Source organism: Cryptomeria japonica, chromosome 11 (assembly GCF_030272615.1).
Source record: "Cryptomeria japonica chromosome 11, Sugi_1.0, whole genome shotgun sequence".
Taxonomy (NCBI): domain Eukaryota; kingdom Viridiplantae; phylum Streptophyta; class Pinopsida; order Cupressales; family Cupressaceae; genus Cryptomeria; species Cryptomeria japonica.
The window spans coordinates 236,391,126-236,412,611 of NC_081415.1; the positions used below are offsets into that span (position 1 = coordinate 236,391,126).

General features: G+C 34.2%; 2 protein-coding genes across 2 annotated transcripts; both read right to left on the bottom strand.

The window, feature by feature from the left end:
- Positions 1–7,937: 7,937 nt before the first annotated feature.
- LOC131063985 (protein EXORDIUM-like 2) lies at positions 7,938–9,240 on the bottom strand. Its single transcript, XM_057997992.2, has one exon. It carries the CDS (start codon positions 9,090–9,092, stop codon positions 8,079–8,081), a length of 1,014 nt encoding a protein of 337 aa, XP_057853975.2. The 5' UTR covers positions 9,093–9,240; the 3' UTR covers positions 7,938–8,078.
- A 7,046-nt stretch (positions 9,241–16,286) lies between these two features.
- LOC131063987 (protein EXORDIUM-like 2) lies at positions 16,287–17,515 on the bottom strand. The gene has a single exon (XM_057997993.2). The coding sequence runs from the start codon at positions 17,428–17,430 to the stop codon at positions 16,417–16,419; it is 1,014 nt and encodes a 337-aa protein (XP_057853976.2). The 5' UTR covers positions 17,431–17,515; the 3' UTR covers positions 16,287–16,416.
- Between the last annotated feature and the right edge of the window lie 3,971 nt (positions 17,516–21,486).

Genomic DNA, 21,486 nt, shown 5'->3' on the forward strand with positions numbered 1-21,486 from the left:
CTCCAAACCAAAATCTCTCTGGAAACTACATCTTCCTCGATCTCTAACTTTCGTCTTCTATCCTATCAAATGATTCACAAAAAACTCTTTATACCATCCGCAAATAATAATAACTTGATCAAGTCGGCCCAAAGACCAACTAGTTCATGAAACTTGTAAACAATAACAAGCTGACTAAAATCATTAAGAACAACTTCCAACGCACAAAAAATCACACGATTCTCTGGGAACATCGAAAAAGACACAAGAAACATAAATCAATGATCTGCAAGTCACAGGAAATCAATCGCAACCCGATCCAACTTCGCTCAACACACTTCCAGACTAATCGGTAAGAATGTATCAACCGAGCCAATACCATAACTGATAACTCACCAGGATTAAATCCAAAAGCCATGAAACTCGAATAGGAAAAAGACCATGAACTCAAGGGAATAAATACAAATCCGCAATGCTAAACTCTCAAACAAGAAGAAATGCCACGATCTCCAAGCAATTTCACTAGTAACTGCCTCAACTGATAAGAACTACACTGGTGCTCTTGCATCAGTTCTTCAACTTTATATTTTCTTGAAACAATTTGTTATATTGTTTACATACCCCCTCTTTCATCAATCAACCTCTCAAGCATTTTTCAGTTGGCGCTCTACTAGATCTCTTCCAAACATTCCAAAGTGCATGGTAACTGTTGTAGCCTATAGGCAACTCGTGTCTCTTAATTTGTTCTAAGATTAGTAGTTGAGGCTTCTAAGTTTGGGGGGATTTTGTCCACTGTGACAATGCTTTTAAGGTGGGGTGATATCCTATCCCATTTACACCCATTTCACTATCAAATTCTGCCACAAATAGTCGATCCTATTGTTGCCTTATCTAGTCCAATAAGAACATTTCTTCCAAGTTCCAAGATGGAAGTAGAAACATGCCACGCTCCTTGACTATTTGTCGAGATTCACCTAGAGTCAAATGGTCTAGGTTCAATTCGTCAAGAGTCATTAAATCGTCTTGACCTATACCTCGATCTTGCCCCTTCATCTTTAACCACAACCCTTTCAATTCAGGGGTCTTGATAAATTCATCATCAAATAAGAATTTTTGCTGAAGCAACTTCCCTCTCATCTTCAATATGGTCAAAGGTAACTAGGGCCTCCATTTCTATCCTATCATTTGGTTCTTCACCCCAAACCACTCCTCTAGGAGGAGATCTCAAAGGTTTGTCTACCTCTTCACCAATAGCCAAATCTTTCAATGCTTATGCAGCTTCACTTGTGTCACTTGTTTTCTATGTGACCTCATATGTTACTATTGGTACAATCGGCCCTTGTTGTGGTGGTTGTTGCACTTATGGCTCATCTGGGAGTACACTTTTCTTCCTCTGGGTCATGAGCTCTTCTGATATGAGTGGAATGTATTTTGGCATTGCCTCCTCTTATGTAGGCACCTATGGAGGCTCTTGCCCATCCTCTTATGGCTCATTTTCATTTGTTTCTTCAACAGTTCATTTTTGTTCATCACACTTTTCTTGAATCACAAGGGGCCTTTTGCTCCTCTGGATTGCATTTCCTGTGTGAATGATTTCAAAAAAAATTATCATTAGTTCTATTGTTTTGACTTCATTTTTTTCTTGAGCATAAAAGCCCATAAAATTTGGATCCCATTTTCTCCTTTCTCTCTCAATGTTTGACAAGATTGACCATTTTTTTTCTCCTCAGGACCACCTCTCTAAAATTGTAGCAATTTTTATCAAATCCTCTATTAGATACAATTGGTGGAAATATTTACCCCTATTCAAATACTTGTCTTTAAATAACCAATTTGTGAAGCCTTCAATTCATGCAATTAATTACAACTCATAGAACTCTTCATATTTCAAAGTGTTACATGTACTCTTGCAATATATTCGAGATAACTAGAGAACAATAATTACTAATGTTGTCCTCATCATATTTGATGTTCCATTTCACTTCTTCTATCTTTAGACTGAAAAATAGATCAATTGTCTATTTATATAAAATATTTTAAACATATAGGAATTTGTATGGTAGATAGCATCTAATCTCAATAGTTAGAAAAACAATAACAAAATGAATTTCTCTTTATAAGTGGTAATAGACTTGAATTAAAGAATTTCTCTCATTTTTTAATTTATTATTGTTAATATTAAATATATGGTAAAAAATAAAAATGATAAGAAATAGAATTAAACCTTTTTATATAGAAGATAAACTTTGAGAGTACAAAGAAATTAAAATTAAAAACATTCAACCAAGTATTATATTCACATATAACATTTAACATCCTCTTGTATCAAAAGATTTGATTAGATTAACATTTGATACTAAATACTTTGTAAAATATATACAAAGTATTAAAAATGACTCTAATAGCCTATGGACCATGCTCATAAATGAGAACAAAAATAGCTTCTAAAACAGAAATGGGAGTATAAAATATAAATAGATACCAAACCACAAAAAATGTATTGGGTAATCTAAACACTAAATGAGATTCACTTTTCTACTTATTTTTCTATGATTACTTATCTAAAAAAGTTAAGTTACAACAAAATTTCTAGTTATCATCTTCTTAAGTTTAATCACGCACTGGTTTAGGATAGATAGTTCAATAATTTATAAGGTAGAGGAGACACTTAGACAAACCATATTTTAGGGAACAACCCACACATTTTCCCACACTCTATCTTTGAAGTTTATAATTAGACTTTCCTTGACACATGTCTTCAATATTTCATTGGAAAAATAATAAAAATGCCACTTAAATCTTGAAAACATGATTTTCAAACAAAACTCATAATTTAGTGATTTCCATAATCAATCAAGCAAAAAACATGCAACCTTTTAAACCATGAATTTGATTCAAAGATATTGTTCTCACACCTTGCTCACCCTTATCACCTATTTTGACATTAATGCAAAACATTATTTTTGCTGCATTCCTTCACCTCAATAGTCATTTTCACCTACATACTCTTTCGCTATAACTTTCACATTTTAGTTCTATTTTCTCCTAATTTGAATCATTCAAAATATCTATTCATATGTTATAGATATGGGATTGGTCTTGTTTTGAAATACATAACTCAAAGAGAACTCACAACAAATAATATTTATGCTCTTTCATAATGTTTAGAGCATACACGTATCATAGATATGTATATGATAGAAAGATTCATTAGGGCAATGATCATTTCTAGAGATTGTTGAGGTTTTCTCAAATCTCAATTATGTACTAAGATCCCAAGTATTGTTATCCCCAATTTGTGTAAAGAGGGATATCACCTCCAATCCACGGGGGCTTCGCTAGCCAGGCAATATTATATCACATGCATTCATATTGGGGGGTTCAGTATCCCAAAACTGGGGGTACAATATATTTCCTATTGATGTTTAAATAGGGGGGTCTTTAATTTAGGCTATGAAAAAATGCAATATCTAGCGAAAATAGGGGGGCTTTCAATTCATGTTGTGTATTGGGAGGGGGTGATGAAAATGTGTTTAGAGCAATATTTTTTGAAAATAGGGTGATTCTTTACTATGCCATGAACGCATGTGATATAACCCAGGTTCACTAAGTGAAGCCCTTGTGCTCCAATCATCGCAATTCAAGGCAACCAAAGCTTAATTTTTATAATTGTTGAATCCACATTTTTTAAACTCAAGAGACTATTGACATTCAAAAAAGGTATATGATACTGATTATAATTCACGCATGTGATCCTAGGGTGGTTAAACTTCATTGAACACACTACTCAATGCAAAAAGGATAAGGCACTATAATATAATTTGGCTTCATCAATTCACATTCATACATCAAGTGATCCAAGGGGGTCAAATTGCTATATATGTTGCATAAACTTGCCTAGTGAAGTTTTATGATATATTTATTGATATCATTTTAGTTTTTTTTCTTTTCAAATTAATTCGAATTTATTCAATTCTTTTTTAAAATGAACAAATTATAACACTACAAAGGTTTTATTTAAGGGCCAAGGACATATCAAATTATAGTTTCTATTTAATTGGAGAAAAGTATAGAAAGAAGAATGCAATATCCTTTTCTTAATAGGAAAATCAAACGTGACAGTGATTACAATTCTAAAAAAAATTAATTCTAAGACTTGGATAGTCATACAAGCTTTCATGTTTTGTTTTGTTTTTTGTTGATGACTCAGAGGTATCCACGCGACCGAGCCTAGACCCAACCTAGCACCCAACTTTGCCTTACCTTGGGTTTACATATTGCCAAGTTGGGGTTCAAAAGGGGCGAGCTGAGGTGAGACTAGTCCTCTGGGGATGCATGCAATCACCTGCAAACCACGTGCATCAGGGAAGCCCTTGGAGTCGAACCTGGAACCAGGCTTATACAAGCTTCCATGTTGTTTCTAGTAACTAAAGAATAAATGTCATATATATTGTAATGTTGAGATAGTAATTCTTAAGGGAAGAATTTTTGGAATAATGAAATTGATCACATTTGATCAAGTTTTCCATGTCCAATATTGTTGATGGATAACAAAATGTTATGATAGCTGCAATTTCATTATTAAACTATATTTATGCTAAAGATAAATTTTCTTATAATACACATTGCAAACCTATGTAAAAGATCTTACAAATTAAAAAACAAATAATGATTTTCAACTTTATATTACATTATTAATTATAAAATGATTTTATTCTTCGCTATATCTTTCTTCTTATTAATTTACAATTTTGTAATCCTAAAATTAATTTACAAATTTAACTTTAAAATAAGCTCGATAACAAAATTTATACAAATAGAAATCAGCTACCGAAACAGTAATCAAAGAACAACCATATAGAACATTCCTACAAACCTACGAAAAGCTAAATTCTATCGTGGAAGCGGCGGACTTCCCCAAAAGATAGCTCTTCTGCGTCGATGCAACGCATTGCGTGTGTTTGAAATAATATCACATCCCCAACGTCTCCATCAGTAACAAGTAAATGTAACGTCTCCATCAGTTAGGAGGTTTTAGTTGACCTAAAATCCTATTAAAAACAACTGTTGCAGCAAAATTCAAAGCAGGGGCACGCCGCACGTTTGAGATAGCGATAGTTGCGCCGCAAGAAAGGGAATATAGGGAGGGTTTGGAAATTAGGAACGATTATCGCACGATCTGAACTACTTTTGTTCTTCGTAATTTATTTCCAAGTTAAAAAGACGTCTCTTCCTACAATGTCGTATTGAAAGTTTGATAGTTATGTTTTGAATTTGTTTATAGTAAGAGCAAATTTTAATTATTGTGTTTAGTTAAAGCAAGTAGACGATTAGTTAATTATCCTGTTTATAGTTAGAGCAAATTTTAATATGAGATAGAGAAGTTTGGAGAGAGGGATAAGTGTAGAAAGAGATAGAGAGGGTCTAAATCTTACATGAAACTAGAAATGACATCTTACTACATGCAAACTTGACTTAGATTAAATCTTGACAATTTTGACATGTGTATATATTTGAACAAGCATAAATCTTGACCTGGATTAAATGACAGTTTTGTTTTCACGAAAAACTTATATTTGTGGAATAATATTAAATAGGAAAGAAAATATGCATACTTTGTTTTTTTCTATAATATCTTGCCACATTTTCTTCATGCAACCGTTGTTCCTTTTTTTTATCAATGCTTTTGTGCGCTCTTATTCTTTCTTGTTCTTTTGTTTAGCATTTCCTTCTTTGTAAATGATGACGATGATGACGATTCCTCTATCAAAAAAATTCTGCTAAAAAATTTGCCTTGATTAACAAAAATTTGAATTAATCTTAGTATATTGATTTAAAAAAACGAAAAAAAACTTCATATTTATATGTATAATGTATTAGAAAAAACAAAAGAAGAAATTTTTTGGTTGGCTAGGCCTTCAAACGCAGATTATTATAGTATCTACATGCTCTTAAAGAAGGCTCTCCTCACCGAATACAAATAGATTCTTTAGATGGACTAGTAAAATATGACATCAAAATTTTAGTCAATCAACTCAAATGAAGAGGAATATTAATGTAAATGTCGGGTCTTTAATGTGATAAAGGATCAATTTGTTTATCCTCAATACTATCACTATTGATTATAAATCCAAATCAGAAGCAAAGGCCATGAAATCCAAATCAAAAGCAATACTTCTTGATCACTAGACTCAACATCGATACACTTACAAATTATATGAAAAATAAGTTGTAACTTGATATTTCGTTGAATTTTACTTCTTGTTGTGAACAATTTCTGCTATAGGAAACTATTGAAATGCATGATGAGTGGCTTACTCTTGTATAAAACTCCCTTTTGTCTCATTTAACCAATTTACAATGGAGTTTCCTAACAAATTTCATCGTTCTTCAATAAAATACAACTATCGTCTATTTGGATGCAATTTTGAAATAATATCATATACTCTACATATAGCTATCCACATTATATTCATTACAAAAAAAATGTAGATAAAATGAATTCCTAGGTGGGCATTGTCTCATTATTATCATCCAAGTTTATTTACTAGAATTTCTAGTCCATTTTTGTATTATAATTGGATAAGACGTAGTTAGTATTGCTTATTATTATACCAACACATTTTCTACAATCTAGTATTTGTTGATAAAAATTTAGGCAAGTTTTGAATAGGTAAGAATTTTGTTGTGATGCATACATGTGTATGTGCCCAAGAGAAGAGGTTTTAGTTGGGCTTCAAAGTGGAGAAGTGTATGTTCCTTGGTTATAGTGATTGAACGAAAATATATAAGCATTGGAATCTCGAGATAAGGAAGGCAATATATAGTCGTAATATGAGTTTCAAAGAAATCGAGTCTTCATAAGTATTGAACAACTTAGAGACGAAGAGAGAGAGGTGTGGTGTAATTTGAACAAAAAATCAAGAAACTAATGCTTAAAGATGAACATGATGTTCATGATGGACCAAATGAGGATATAGACCATCAAGTGGATTTTGAGAAGGAAGAAGAACATGTTACTCCACTTGTGAGAAGGTACACTCAACAAGTAAGATCCCCATGATGTATAGCCCACCTTTTTTTTTGTTGTATTTTTGCACTGTAATTATAATCACCAAAGACTAAGTCCTCAAAAATGACCATGAATTAAGAGGGCCTCCAAGAGAGGAATAGCATGAGAATTTTTTGGTTTCTTAAAAGGAAACTTATTGGTTGTAAATGGGTCTTCAAGAAGATGTTCAATTCTATTTAGGTAAGATTTAAAATACAAGGGATTATTGGTGGCTAAGAGTTATTCCTAGGTTGAAGGAATAGATTTTGGTGAGATTTTATCTCATGTTGTAAAATTAACTTCCATTAGATTTTTGTCATATGTTACTCAAAAGTATTCTATTATTACCAAGGATGATCAAATCTGAGTAGAACGAGAGCTATTTAGGGCTTTGTTGATACAGATTGGATAAGTGTTGTTGAGATTGAAAGATCTACTTGTTATGTGTTTAACTTGTTTGGTGGTGCAATCAAATGAATGAGAAAGAAATAGACTATGACTGCTTTTTTCACTATAAAAATTGAGTACATGATATACTCTTGATTGTAAAAAGATAAAGTGGCTTAAGCACATTAATGCATTTAAAATGTGTTCTAAATTCATTAGTAGTAAATATCTTTTTATCTTACCCTACTTTACATCTGATCTCCAAAAAAAAGATATGCACATTAATTAGACACATTTTCAAACAAAATTTATTTTTAAAGATGTAAATGGTTTGCATCCTCCACCAAATAATACACTTCCATTCATTTTTATTAAATGTTAGAAGTCCCTTAAGCCCATTATATTCTCCAATAAAAACCCCAAACTTTTAACCAATTAAAATACAGATATTTAATTTTCACATAATTCCTATTAAATAATATGCACCTCCAGATCAAAATAATTTGTGAGGTCAACAAAATAAAACTAGTATAAAGAATAATGTATTAATTCAAAAGATTAAATGAATAAAGAATTATAAACAGGTGGAGGTCTGAGCACTCCAGTCTGTTAAAAGAATTGTATGCAGGAACTATTTAAATTTTGTTTAGGTGATTCAGATTCAGACCAAGGTTTTGCAGGAGCGCGAGGTGGGATCCCACATTGCTGGCAGAAGGAACGTGCGGCCGTTAACTCCATGGGCGTTGTAACTGCCACCTGTCGTCTCGTCCACCAACACTTGCCCGGGGTAACCAGGATAAGCCCCATTTCCATACATTCCCGGACACGCTGATACCGCCTCCATTGGAGCAGCGGCGTCTCCTTGGAAGTAACCTGACTTGAATGGATTTGTAACTGCTCCGGCAACTGTCGCTGCAATGTTGATGATCATGCCATCGATGCCCACGTCGCCGTTGGGAGGCAGCAGAGGAGGGCTCTGTGGACCGTAAAGAGGCTGATGAAATGGCCACGCGCACTGCCCCGGGCACTGCCTTGCTGAGTTTCCCACCCACGCATATGCGTATGTATTGCCTGCTTTGCTGCTGTCATGGAATCCGCAAGAACTACTGCAGAAGTTCTCCACCATAACATCCTCAGATGTCAGCACCAAATACAACTGCACCTCACCATTGTTTTTCTTCTTCTGGGGCGGAGGCAGAGCTCTGGACTGGATAGCACTCTTCACCAGTACAACAATGTCACTTCTTTTCAGGGACTTTCCGAGAGAATAAGCTCCGTCCAGCTTCTGCTTCCCCAGCCTTGGATTTAGGGTTTGGGCTTGCTTCAATTTGGAAGGGGCTTTGCCTTTGTAGGCCTCTGTTGTTTTCCACCAGGCGGACACAGAGGGAGAGCCCTGCTTGCCGTCTCCCATACCCAATGACTGCACAAAATCGGCCACAATGGTACGCTGCGTCGAAGTGAAATTGCCGTACCAGATGAGATGAAGATTAAGAATGGGTTTTGTGGTAAGTAAAGGGCCATTGTGGTATTGCAGAACAAGAGGCTCTTCTTCTACCAGAGCGGAGGGCTTTCTCCACTGAGCCAGAGGCCGAGCTGCGGCATCTACTGTGGAGAATGCCGCCATACATAGTAGCATTAAACTCATTAGGATCCTCTGAGACCCTAAACCAGACATTTTTAGCGGGATTTATTTGCAGGGAAACACTGATTTGAAAGATACAATGTATAATCGAATAAGAAAATGTTGTGTGGGAAGGAGGAGGAAGGCGATGGAGTTTAAATAGGCTGATAGAGCGAAGTCAAAATGGTCAGGGCAGGTTAAACCGCTGGCAATCACAAAAAACAACTAATCAAATTGCAATGTAGCTCCCTGGCTCATCTAAAATACAGCTCTCTTCTAACTGGATGCAATTTGCATTGCGCGTGAATGAGATAATATCACGTCCTCCGCTTGGTCCGTGTCGTGCTTGCGTGCTTGGTGGGGCAAAACTCACTGCCATTGCAAATAAGACAGTCTGCTTGCGGACCGAAATTTATTGCGCTTGTATTTCCTTTCGTTTTTTATAGAAACGGTAATTTTCAAAATAAGTTGAATAAATTTCCTACCACATGGTTCCCACTCTCTCTCTCCCTCTCCCTATGGTTCCCTCTTTTTATATTTCTACTCTTTTTTCTCTCTCCTTTTACGACACTATCTATATTTCTCTCTCTCTCCACATACACTCTATGTTTTTGTCTCCTTATTTTTATTTTTATCTCTCTCTCTATATTTCCCGCTCTCTATCATTGTCCCTCTCTATTACTTGTCTCTATCTTCTTCTCTCTTTCTCCTTGTCCCCTCCCCCCCTTCTCTCTCTCTCTCTCTCTCTCTTTCTCTTTTGTTTCTCTTTCCCTCTCTACTTCTCTTTGTTTGCCTATCTCCTTATATATCTACCTCTCTATCACTTTATTTCACCATCTATATCTATCTCCCTCTCCCTCTTCCTTTATATCTCTCTATGTCCCTCTCTCTATCATTATCTCTTCCTCTACCTCTATCTCTCTATCTATTTATCTCCCTCTTCTTCTCTCACTCTATCTTCATCTCCATCTCTATTTTACCCCTGCCCTCTTTTTAGACCTCTATATTTATATCTCTTTGCCTCTCTATCTCTCCATATTTATTAAACATCTCTTCCTCTATCTAGATATCTCCTTATATCTCTACCTCCCTATCACTTTATTTCACCATCTATATCTATCTCTCTCTCCCTCTTCCTCTTTATCTCTCTATGTCCCTCTCTCTATCATTATCTCTTCTTCTTCCTCTTCCTCTATCTCTCTATCTATTTATCTCTCTCTTCTTTCACTATATATATGGATTTGTATGGTGGAGAGCATTTAATTTTAATAATTAGAAAAATGATAATAAAATGAATCTCTTTCTACGTAATGATATATTTGATTTGAATAATTTTTCTCATTTAGTTATGAATTATTGTTAATATGAAACATATGGCGAAAAACTAAAATATATTGAAAATATAATTTATTTTTTTTTATAAAGAAGATAAATTTTTAGAGTACATAGATATTAAAATTACAAATATACAACCAAGTACTATTCTCACATATAATAATTAAAAGCCTCTTGTATCCATGGATGACTTTTAAAATACATACAAAGTATTAAAAACAACTCTAATAGCCTATTGACCATACTCTTACACGAGAACAAAAATAAATTCTCAAACAAAATGGGAGTATAAAATAAATAGATGTCAAAGCACAAAAAATGTACCGGGTAATCTAAACACTAAATGAGATTCACTTTTCTACTTATTTTTCTATGATTGCTTATCTTAAAAAGTTAAGTTTCAACAAAATTTCTAGTTATCATCTTCCTAAGTTTAATCATGCATTGGTCTAGGATAGAGAGTTCAATAGTTTATAAGCTAGAGGAGACACTTAGACAAACCATATTTTAGGGAATGACCCACACTTTTTCCCACACCCTATCTTTGATTTTTTTATAATTACTTTCCCAACACACTTCATATTTCAATGAATAAATAGTTTAAACACCACTTAAATCTTGCAAACATGAGTTTCAAACAAAACTCATAATTTAGTGACTTCCATGATTAGTCAAGCAAGAAACATGCAACCTTTGAAAACATGAATTTGATTCAAATATTATGCTTTCACGCCTTCCTCACCCTTATGTCACCTATTTTGACATTATTCCAAAATATTATTTTTGTTGCATTCCTTCATCTCAATAGTCATTTTCACCTACACAATCTTTTTCTATAACTTTCACATTTAGAGTTTGATTTTCTCCTATTTTAGCACATTGAAAAATATATTTTCATAGGTTACAGATATGAGATTGGTCTTGTTCTGAGATACGTAACACAAAGGGAACTCACAAGAAATAATATTTATGCTCTTTCGTAGTGTTTAGAGCATACACATATCATAGATACGTATATGATAGAAAGATTCACCCAAGCACGATCATTTCTAGAAATTGTTGAGGTTTTCTCAAATCTCAATTATGTACTAAGGTCCCAAGAATTGTTATCACTATTTTTTGTAAATAGGGATAACACCTTTGATCACCCTAATTCAAGGCAACCAAAGCTCCATTTTTTAAAATTTGGGATCCACATTTTTAAACTTAAGAGACTAGTGAAATTCAAAAAAGGTATATGACACTAAGTATAATTTGTGCACGTGATCCTAGGGTGGTTAAACTTCATTGAACACATTACTCAGACTCAAGTGCCAAAAGGATAAGGAACTATAATATAATTTGGCTTCATCAATTCACATTCATACATCAAGTGACCCAAGGTAGTCAAATTGTCATATATGTTGGACAAATTTGCCTAGTGAAGTTTTACGATATATTTAATGATATCATTTTAGTTATTTTTCTTTGCAAATAAATTTGAATTGATTTAATTCTTTTTTAAAATTAACAAATTATAGAAGTACAAAGTTTTATTTAGGGCCGAGGACATGTAAAATTTATAATTTATATTCAATTGGAGAAAGGAATAGAAAGAATAATGCAATATCCTTTTCTTAATAGGAAAATCACACCTCAAAGTGATTAACAATTCTTAAAAAAAAGATTTATTCTAATACTTGGGTAGTCATACAAGCTTCCATGTTGTTTCTTAACTTAAAGAATAAAAGTTGATGATATTGTAATGTGGGGATAGTAATTCTTAAGGGAAGATTTTTTGGAATAGTGAATTTGATCACATTTGAACTTTTCATGTCTAATGTTGTTGATGGGTAACAAATTTGTTATAATAGACACAATTTCATTATTCAACTATCTTTATGCTAGTGATAAATTTTGTTGTAATGCATGTTGCAAACCTATGCAAAAGATCCTACAAATTAAAAAAACAAATAATGATTTCCAATTTTGTATTAAATTATTAATTATGAAATGATTTTGGTTTTTGTTATATCTTTCTTCTTATTTATTTACAATTTCATAATACTAAAATTATTTTACAAATTTAGCTTAAAATGAGCACGGTAACAAAATATTTACATATAGAAATCAACTACCAAAAGACTAATCAAATGGCAACCATATAGAACATTCTTACAAGCTCATTACTAAATAAGCACTAGTCCATACCATATTAAACATTTGTATCAAAATTCAAAATCCGTCAAACATTTGTATTAAACATTTTTCTCCTTGTGCTCTCTCTTTGCTTTCATGTTGATCACAGAATGCGATCTGAAACGTTGATGCAAAAACAACTCACACAATCAAATCCAGAAACTCGTATAGACACCATCAAATATCATCACCTTACAAAAAGCTAATGTCACCAACAAATTCTACCGTGGAAGCGACGGACTTCCCCAAAAGACAACTCAATTGCGTGGATGCAATGCATTGAGCATGTTTGAAATAATATCACATCCCTGGCGTCTAGTAGAAGGTGGAGAGTAGATGTAATGGTTGTGCTTTGCTGGCTAAAATTTGGAGTGTCGTGTCAAAGAGGCAGTTTTGTGAGCTTCGGTCTGAAAGGATAGAATTAGTTTACCTAAAATCCTAGAAAAAACAACCGTTGGAGCAAAATTCAAAGCAGGGGCACGCCTCACATTTGAGACACCACTTGTTACGCCGCAAGAAAGCAGGGTTTGGAAATTGCGAATGGTTATTGCAGGATGCGCTGTATCACGTACACATTGATTTGGAACCAGTTTTGTTTGTTGTGATTTATTTGCAAGTTCAAAAAAACGTCTCTTCCTCCAATGTGGTATTGTAAGTTTGATGGTTATGTTTTGAAGTTGTTTATAGTTCGAGCAAATTTTAATTATTGTGTTTAGTTAAAGCAAGTAGAAGATTAGTTAATTATCGTGTTCATAATTACAACAAATTTTAATATGAAATAGAAAAGGTTGGAACGAGGGATAAGGGTAGAAAGAGATATAGAGGGTGAGAGATTAGGTATAAAAAGAAAGGGTGAGAAAGAGACTTAAGAGACGAAAGGAAAAGGAAAGGGTCTTTTATAATCTACGATGCCAGCAATCTATATATGGATCTACAGATGGGTTAGAGCAATATGAGACTACCTCGTACTCCTCCATATGGGTTAGAGCAATATGAGACTACCTTGTACTCCTTGTAGAAGGTACCTAACTGCACTACAAAGGAGGCATACATACCTTACCCCCTTGTGAGATTTGAACTTGTGACCTCTCTTTCAAGAGTACAAGTTCTCCACCACTAGGCCAACTCGAGGGGTAGGTAGTGGTCTAGATAGGTATCTATTGGGCACAGGGATTATAGTAAAAAATAAGGAAAGACTAAAACTAAATGAAACTAGAGATGACATCCAACTACATGCAAACTTTACCTAGATTAAATCTTGACAATTTTTACATGTGTATATATTTGAACAAGCATAAATCTTGAACTAGATTAAATGATAGTTTTGTTTCTACTTAAACTCATATTTTTGGAATAATATTAAATAGGAAAGAAAATATACATATCTTGTTTTTTTCTATAATATCTTGGCATATTTTCTTCATGCAACCGTTGTTCCTTTTTTTATCAATGCTTTCATGCGCTCTTATTTTGTCTTGTTCTTTTGTTTAGCATTTACTCCTTTGTAAAGATGACAATTCCTCTATCAAAAGTTTTCTCCTCAAAAATTGACCTTTATTATAGTATCTACATGTTTTTAAAGAAGACTTTCCTCATCAAATACCAATAGACCCTTTAGATGGACTAGTAAAATATGACATCAAAATTTTAGTCAATCAACTCAAATGAAGAGGAAAATTAATGTAAATATCAAGTCTTTAATGTGATAAAGGATCAATTTTTTTATCCTAGATACTATCACTATTGATTATAATTCTAAATTTTATACACAACTTGACTTATTTCATGAACACTAAAGCCATGAAATTCAAATCAGAAGCACTACTTCTTGATCACTAGACCCTAAATTTATTCAAGATCGGTACACATACAAATTATTTGAAAAATAAGTTGTAACTTGATTTTTCATTGAAAATTACTTTTCATTGTGAACAATTTCTACTAGACGAAATATATAATTTTTCCTTCACATAATAGTCATACTATTGAAATACATGGTTAGTGGATTGCTCTTGTATCAAACTCCCTTTTGTCTCATTTAACCAATTTGCAATGGAATTTCCTGACAAATTCCATCATTCTTTAATAAATACAACTATCTTCTATCTCAATGCAATTTTGAAATAATATCATATCCTCTATATACAACTATCCACAATAATTCATTACAACAAAACTGTAGATAAAATGAGTTCCCTGTGTCACTCTTTCACTACAAGCAAGAGGATGTGTGGAGGCATAGGAATTATACAAGGCATGCATTGTGTCAATATTATCATTCGAGTTTATTTATTGGAATATCTAGTCCTTTATTCTATTATAATTTAGATGAACATGATGTAAATTAAAAAAAGCCACAAGTATTTTAATGAGGATGATCAAGATAAGTAGTTTTGGGTAGAATTAGCTAGTATTACTTATTATTTTATCAACACATTTTATACCAAAGTACTTGTTGATAGAAATTTAGAAGAAGTTTGAATAGGTAAGAATTTCTTTATCCATACATGTATATATATACACAAGAGAAGAGGTTTAAGTTGGACTTCAATGTGGATTAGTGTATCTTCGTTGGTTATATTAATTGAATGAAAAGATACAAGCATTGGAAGCTTGAGACAAGGAAGGCGATATATAGTCGTAATATGAGTTTCAAAGAAATCAAGTCGTTTTAGGTATTGAACAACTTAGAGATGAAGTGTGGTGTAATTTGAACCAAAGATCAAGAAACTAATGCTTGAGGATGAACATGATGTTCGTGATGGACCAAATGAGGATATGGACCATGACAAGGATTTTGAGGAGGAAGAAGAACATGTTACCCCACCTATAATAAGGTACACTCAACAAGTAGGATAACCTATGATGTATAGCCCACCTATTTTTTGTCGTATTTTTGCACTGTAATTACAATTAGTAGAGACTAAGTCTTGAAAAATGACCATGAATCAAGAGGGCCTCCAAGAGAGGAATACAATGGAAAAATTTTGGTTTCTTAAAAGAAGAAAACTTATTGTTTGTAAATGGGTCTTCAAGAAGAAGTTCAATTCTAATTAGGCAAGGTTAAAGATACAAGGCATTCTTGGTGGCTAAGAGTTGTTCCTAGGTTGAAGGAATAGATTTTGGTGAGATTTTCTCTCATGTTGTAAAATTAACTTCCATTAGATTTTTGTTATATGTTACTCAAAGTATTATATTGTTACCAAGGATGATCAAATTTGAGTAGAACAAGCAATATTTAGGACATTGTTGATACATATTGGATAAGTGTTATTGAGATTGAAAGGTCTACTTGTTATGTGTTTAACTTGTTTGGTGGTGCAATCAAATAAATGAGAAAGAGATAGACTATGTTTGCTCTTTTCACTATAAAAATTGAGTACATGATATATACTCTTGATTGTAAAAAGGTAATGTGGCTTTAACACATTAATACATTTAAAATTTGTTCTAAATCAATTAGTAATAAATGTCTTTTATCTTACCCTACTTTACATCTAATCTCCAACCATAGATAGGGTATGCATATCAATTAGACACATTTTCAAAGAAAATTTATTTTTAATGATATGTAAATACTGATAAAAGTCCCTTAAGCCCATTATATTCTCCAATAAAATCCACAAACTTTCAACCAATTAAAATCCAGATAATTAATTTTTCACAGAATTTCTATTAAATATTATGCATCTCCAGATCAAAATAATTTGCGAGGTCAACAGAATAAAACTAGGATAAAGAATAATGTATAAATTCAAAAGATTAAATGAATAAAGAATTATAAACAACTGGAGGTCTGAGCACTGCAGTCTGTTAAAAGAATTGTATGCAGGAACTATTTAAATTTTGTTTAGGTGATTCAGATTCAGACCAAGGTTTTGCAGGAGCGCGAGGTGGGATCCCACATTGCTGGCAGAAGGAACGTGCGGCCGTTAACTCCATGAGCATTGTAACTGGCACCTATCGTCTCATCCACCAACACTTGCCCGGGGTAACCAGGATAAGCCCCCTTTCCATACATTCCCGGACACGCTGATACCGCCTCCAATGGAGCAGCGGCGTCTCCTTGAAAGTAACCTGACTCGAATGGATTTGTAACTGATCCGGCAACTGTCGCTGCAATGTTGATGATCATGCCATCGATGCCCACGTCGCCGTTGGGAGGCAGCAGAGGAGGGCTCTGTGGACCGTAAATAGGCTGATGAAATGGCCACGCGCACTGCCCCGGGCACTGCCTTGCTGAGTTTCCCACCCACGCATATGCGTATGTATTGCCTGCTTTGCTGCTGCCATGGAATCCGCAAGAACTACTGCAGAAATTCTCCACCATAACATCCTCAGATGTCAGCACCAAATACAACTGCACCTCACCATTGTTTTTCTTCTTCTGGGGCGGAGGCAGAGCTCTGGACTGGATAGCACTCTTCACCAGGACAGCAATGTCACTTCTTTTCAGGGACTTTCCGAGAGAATAAGCTCCGTCCAACTTCTGCTTCCCCAGCTTTGGATTTAGGGTTTGGGCTTGGTTTAATTTGGAAGGGGCTTTGCCTTTGTAGGCCTTTGTTGTTTTCCACCAGGCGGACACAGAGGGAGACCCCTGCTTGCCGTCTCCCATTCCCAATGACTGCACAAAATCGGCCACAATTGTACGCTGCGTGGAAGTGAAATTACCGTACCAGATGAGATGAAGATTAAGAATGGATTTTGTGGTGAGAAGAGGGCCATTGTGGTATTGCAGAACAAGAGGCTCTTCTTCTACCAAAGCGGAGAGCTTTCTCGACTGAGCCAGAGGCCGAACTGCGGCATCCACTGTGGAGAATGCCACCATACATAGTAGCATTAAAATCATTAGAATCCTCTGAGACCCTAAACCAGCCATTTTTAGCGGGAGTTATTTGCAGGGGAACACAGATTTGAAAGATGAAATGTATAACCGAATAAGAAAATGTGGTGTGTGAAGGAGGAGGAAGGCAATGGAGTTTAAATAGACTGATAGAGCGAAGTCAAAGTGGTCAGGGTAGCTTAAACCGCTGGCAATCACAAAAAACGCGAAAAACAGCTAATCAATTTGTATTGTAGCTTCCTGGCTCATCTAAAATACAGCTATGTTGTGTCTGGATGCAATTTGCATTGTGCATGAATGAGATAATATCACGTCTTCTGCTTGGTCCCCGTTGTGCTTGCGTATTTGGTGGGGAAAAATTCACTGCCTTGGCAAATAAGACAAAGTTATTTGGAATAGGGAAAATTTATTGGGCTTGTATTTCCTTGTGTTTTTAAAGAAATAGTTATTTTTAAGCCCAGTGGGCTTTGCCCGTTGAAGTGTAAGACAATCCGGCCATTGACAATTTCCGGTGATCAGTCGTTTTTTCTAGCGAACAGTGCATGACGTTTTTGTGTTGGGTGGAGATGATGCCGCTTGTCCTTTGCATGCATCTCAGCGAAGTGGCGAACGATTGGAAGCAGTGGTTTGTCCCGATGAATGGTACGTCGAGTGTTCGTTATTTGCTGAAGATGGTGGCGCGTGTTCCTTGCACACATCTCGAAGAAGTGGTGAACGGTAAGTCATGGCCTTTGGTTTGTTTGGTTTTCATTTCGGTCTCTGCTTCGCATATTTTAGGGTTTTAGTAAGCGTCTGCAACTTTTACTGTTTGTGTGATTTCCTGCATTCGTTGGTCTATCTCTAGTTGGGTTTCTTGCATTTGACGCTTGGTTTTCATTAATCTGTAGTGTGATTTTCTGCATTCGCTGGTTTATCTCCAGTTGGGTTTCTTGCGTTTGACACTTGGTTTTCATTAATCTGTAGTGTAATTTCCTGCATTCGTTGGTATCTCTCCAGTTGGGTTTCTTGCCTTTGATGCTTTGGTTTTCATTTCGGTGTGCAACTTTTACTATTTCTGTAATCTGCAGTGTGATTTCCTGCATTCGTTGGTTTGTGGTATCTGCAGTTGATTTTCTTGCATTCGTTGCTTTATCTGTAGTTGGGCTTCCTCCGTTTGCCGCTTCATCTGTTAGGGTTTTCATCTGCAAGTTTTGCACTTGGTTTGTTTGGAGAGTAACAAGGTTTTTAGACATTTGCTTGTATTGGTCATTTGCATTTGCGAGAAGAAAAGGATATTCAGAGGTCCATTTGTATTTGGACATGGGTGTTTGCCCTTCCTAGCTAAGGTAACTGAAACAGTTCTTTTGTGTTGTATTTGTTTTTTTTAGGGATTTTGCATATTAGTTTGGTTGATTATTAATTTGTGATTTTACTTTTGTAAGAAGCAGCCTTCGGTAATAAGAGTTTGCACCTTGTAAGCGTTTGTAGCTTCGTGTTTTGGGTGATGTATAGGTAAGGAGGTTGTATAATGTTGTCGGTTTAAAGATTTTAACAAAACAATTAATTTGTATTTTAGATTTATTAACTTGCGACTTTGGTAATTTGTAGTGAGCAAATTTGGATAATTAGAGTTTGTCGCTTCCTCTTTTTGATGGTCGTCCAGTCTATAGGGGTCGTGGCTTGGGTGTACAAGTAAGCAATTTGCATAATGTTGTCGGTTAAAAGATTTTCATAGAAAAAGTGGATTGTTTGTCAGCTTTAATAATGTTTGTAGATATGTGTTCATATATGTCTTACTGCTAAGATATTTGGTTACCCAAGTATGTTTTTTTGCTTTGATGTTGTGTATTTTCTACTAAATATAGCATCCTAATACTATAGGCTAACAAATATGATACTTTAGTCACTCATAACAATTAATAACACAAATTCGATGAAGACCCCAAATTTAAATTAAAATTTTAAAAATTTAAGGGTTACGGGTCACATTCATGGGCGCCTCATCAACATATAATTGGGAGAATACTATTTTTCTTTGTTGGGAAAACTATCAAGTCTCCATCCAGTTAGATAAATGATTATAATAATTTAAATTAAAGATTTACACCTATGTTAGTTTATGGTCTACAGAGTCAACCGATTCAAGGATTTCGATTATGATAGAAAGTCATAAACCATAAATTTGAAACCATCAATTTCATACAAGTTTGTTTTGAAGGTGGTAGGTTAAGGAATAAAATAATCCATATGTTATAACAACGACTTCCTTAATGGTGTTATGTTAAGAATAAAGAAGCAACTTCCTTACGACAACCACTACAAAGAAAGAAAGGTAATGATTGAGTCGGCAACATAAAGATGTCTGAGTTTCAATAACTAAGTCAGATCGGATAGATGACAATATCATGAGTAGATCAAAGTTAATGAGAGAGAAAAGTTGCAGGATAAATTTATCACCAATAAAAGAAAAGTGGCCTGATCTTAAGTACACACGACACATTAGGAAACTCTAGATCCATATCTAGTTTGAGGAGAAGTCGTATGAACGTGACAGAATTGAATTTTCTACCAAATTTTCAGCCCAGAACCTAAAAATGTATGTATGGATCACCTATGCATTGCAATTTTCTCTTCAAAGCTCAACAATCAATTCATCTCTCTTTCCGAACATCAGTAATTGTGCATGTTTTGTGAACACAACTTTCAGATATTAATTTTATTTTAAAGAAATTAAAAAAATGATAACTAAAATTTCATCAATAAATTTAACATTAGAATTTGATTCATAGTGTTCCCACTTCTTTGATTGCATAGGACAAAGCGAATAGGATAGGATAGGTATCTATGTTGCAACTATCATTTATTACCTTCTAGCTGTCATTTAATATCTCACAACTGAGATAGTTTCACAGCCTTTCTTGCTTTATTGTCTTTACCATTCATTTGTTAAATTTTGATATGAAACATATAGTAATTATTATTTATTTTTTTCACTTCTCCTGTTTCAATATTACAAGTTAAAAGAATTTTCTATGCAACGTGGAATTTGAAATTTAATAGGCTTCAAAGTATAGGTTTTTTAGGATTAGTGAAAACAAATTTTTAAATCTTTACAAGTCATGGCATACAGTAAAAATTAAATACATAAAGATTGTTATAATGCAATCACTTACAAGAGTATCTTCCACCAACATTGTTCATATAAATGCATAAAACACATTAATTAAGGTTGTAACAGTGTTCTCGACTAGCTGAGTAACACATAACAACAATTTGATTAAATGTAAGTTGTTTTAACTTCACACATATTACTAACTTTAAGTCATTTATTGCACCTGGGTAACTAAATATCTTAATGGTCCAATATGGACTGTCAAACAATGTTACATAATGGAACCTGCTTACGTGTACACCACCAAACTCCTTACATTTACACCATTGAAAACATGAAGCTGCAATTACTTAGAAGCTACAAACTCTGATTATTGAAATCTGCTTTATACAAATTAGCAATACCACAAGTTAATAATTGAACCGATACATACTTATACAGTTATATATACATATACATGTATTTATATATGTGCATGTGTGTCTATATAGTTATACACATATTCATGTATGTATATATACATGTGCATATATATAGAAACAAATATATGTATATATAAGTAGATATTTATGTATTTTTATAATATACTGTCTTATTTGTGGCATCACTCTGATGTATTAGATTATTTGAGCTAAGTAATTGTAAGTTTGGACACTACATAGTTAAGCTGATTGGCTTTTAGTGTGGGCTTATGCCTACGGAAATGTAAGACAATCCAACCATTGACGATTTCCATTGACCAGTCGTTTACCCTGGTGAGCGATACGTGGCGTTTTCATTGTTAGGTGGAAAAGATGACGTGTGTCCCTTGCATGCATCTTAGAGAAGTGGTGAATGGTAAGTGATCACCTTTGGTTTGTTTGGTTTTCATTTCCTACCTAACTGTGAAACATTACAGTGACCATTGATTTCTATTGGTTGCACATTTTCCCCACCAAATGTGCCATGTTAGTGGGAATGACACATACACAATTCTATGTTGCCTTACATTGTGCTTTGTT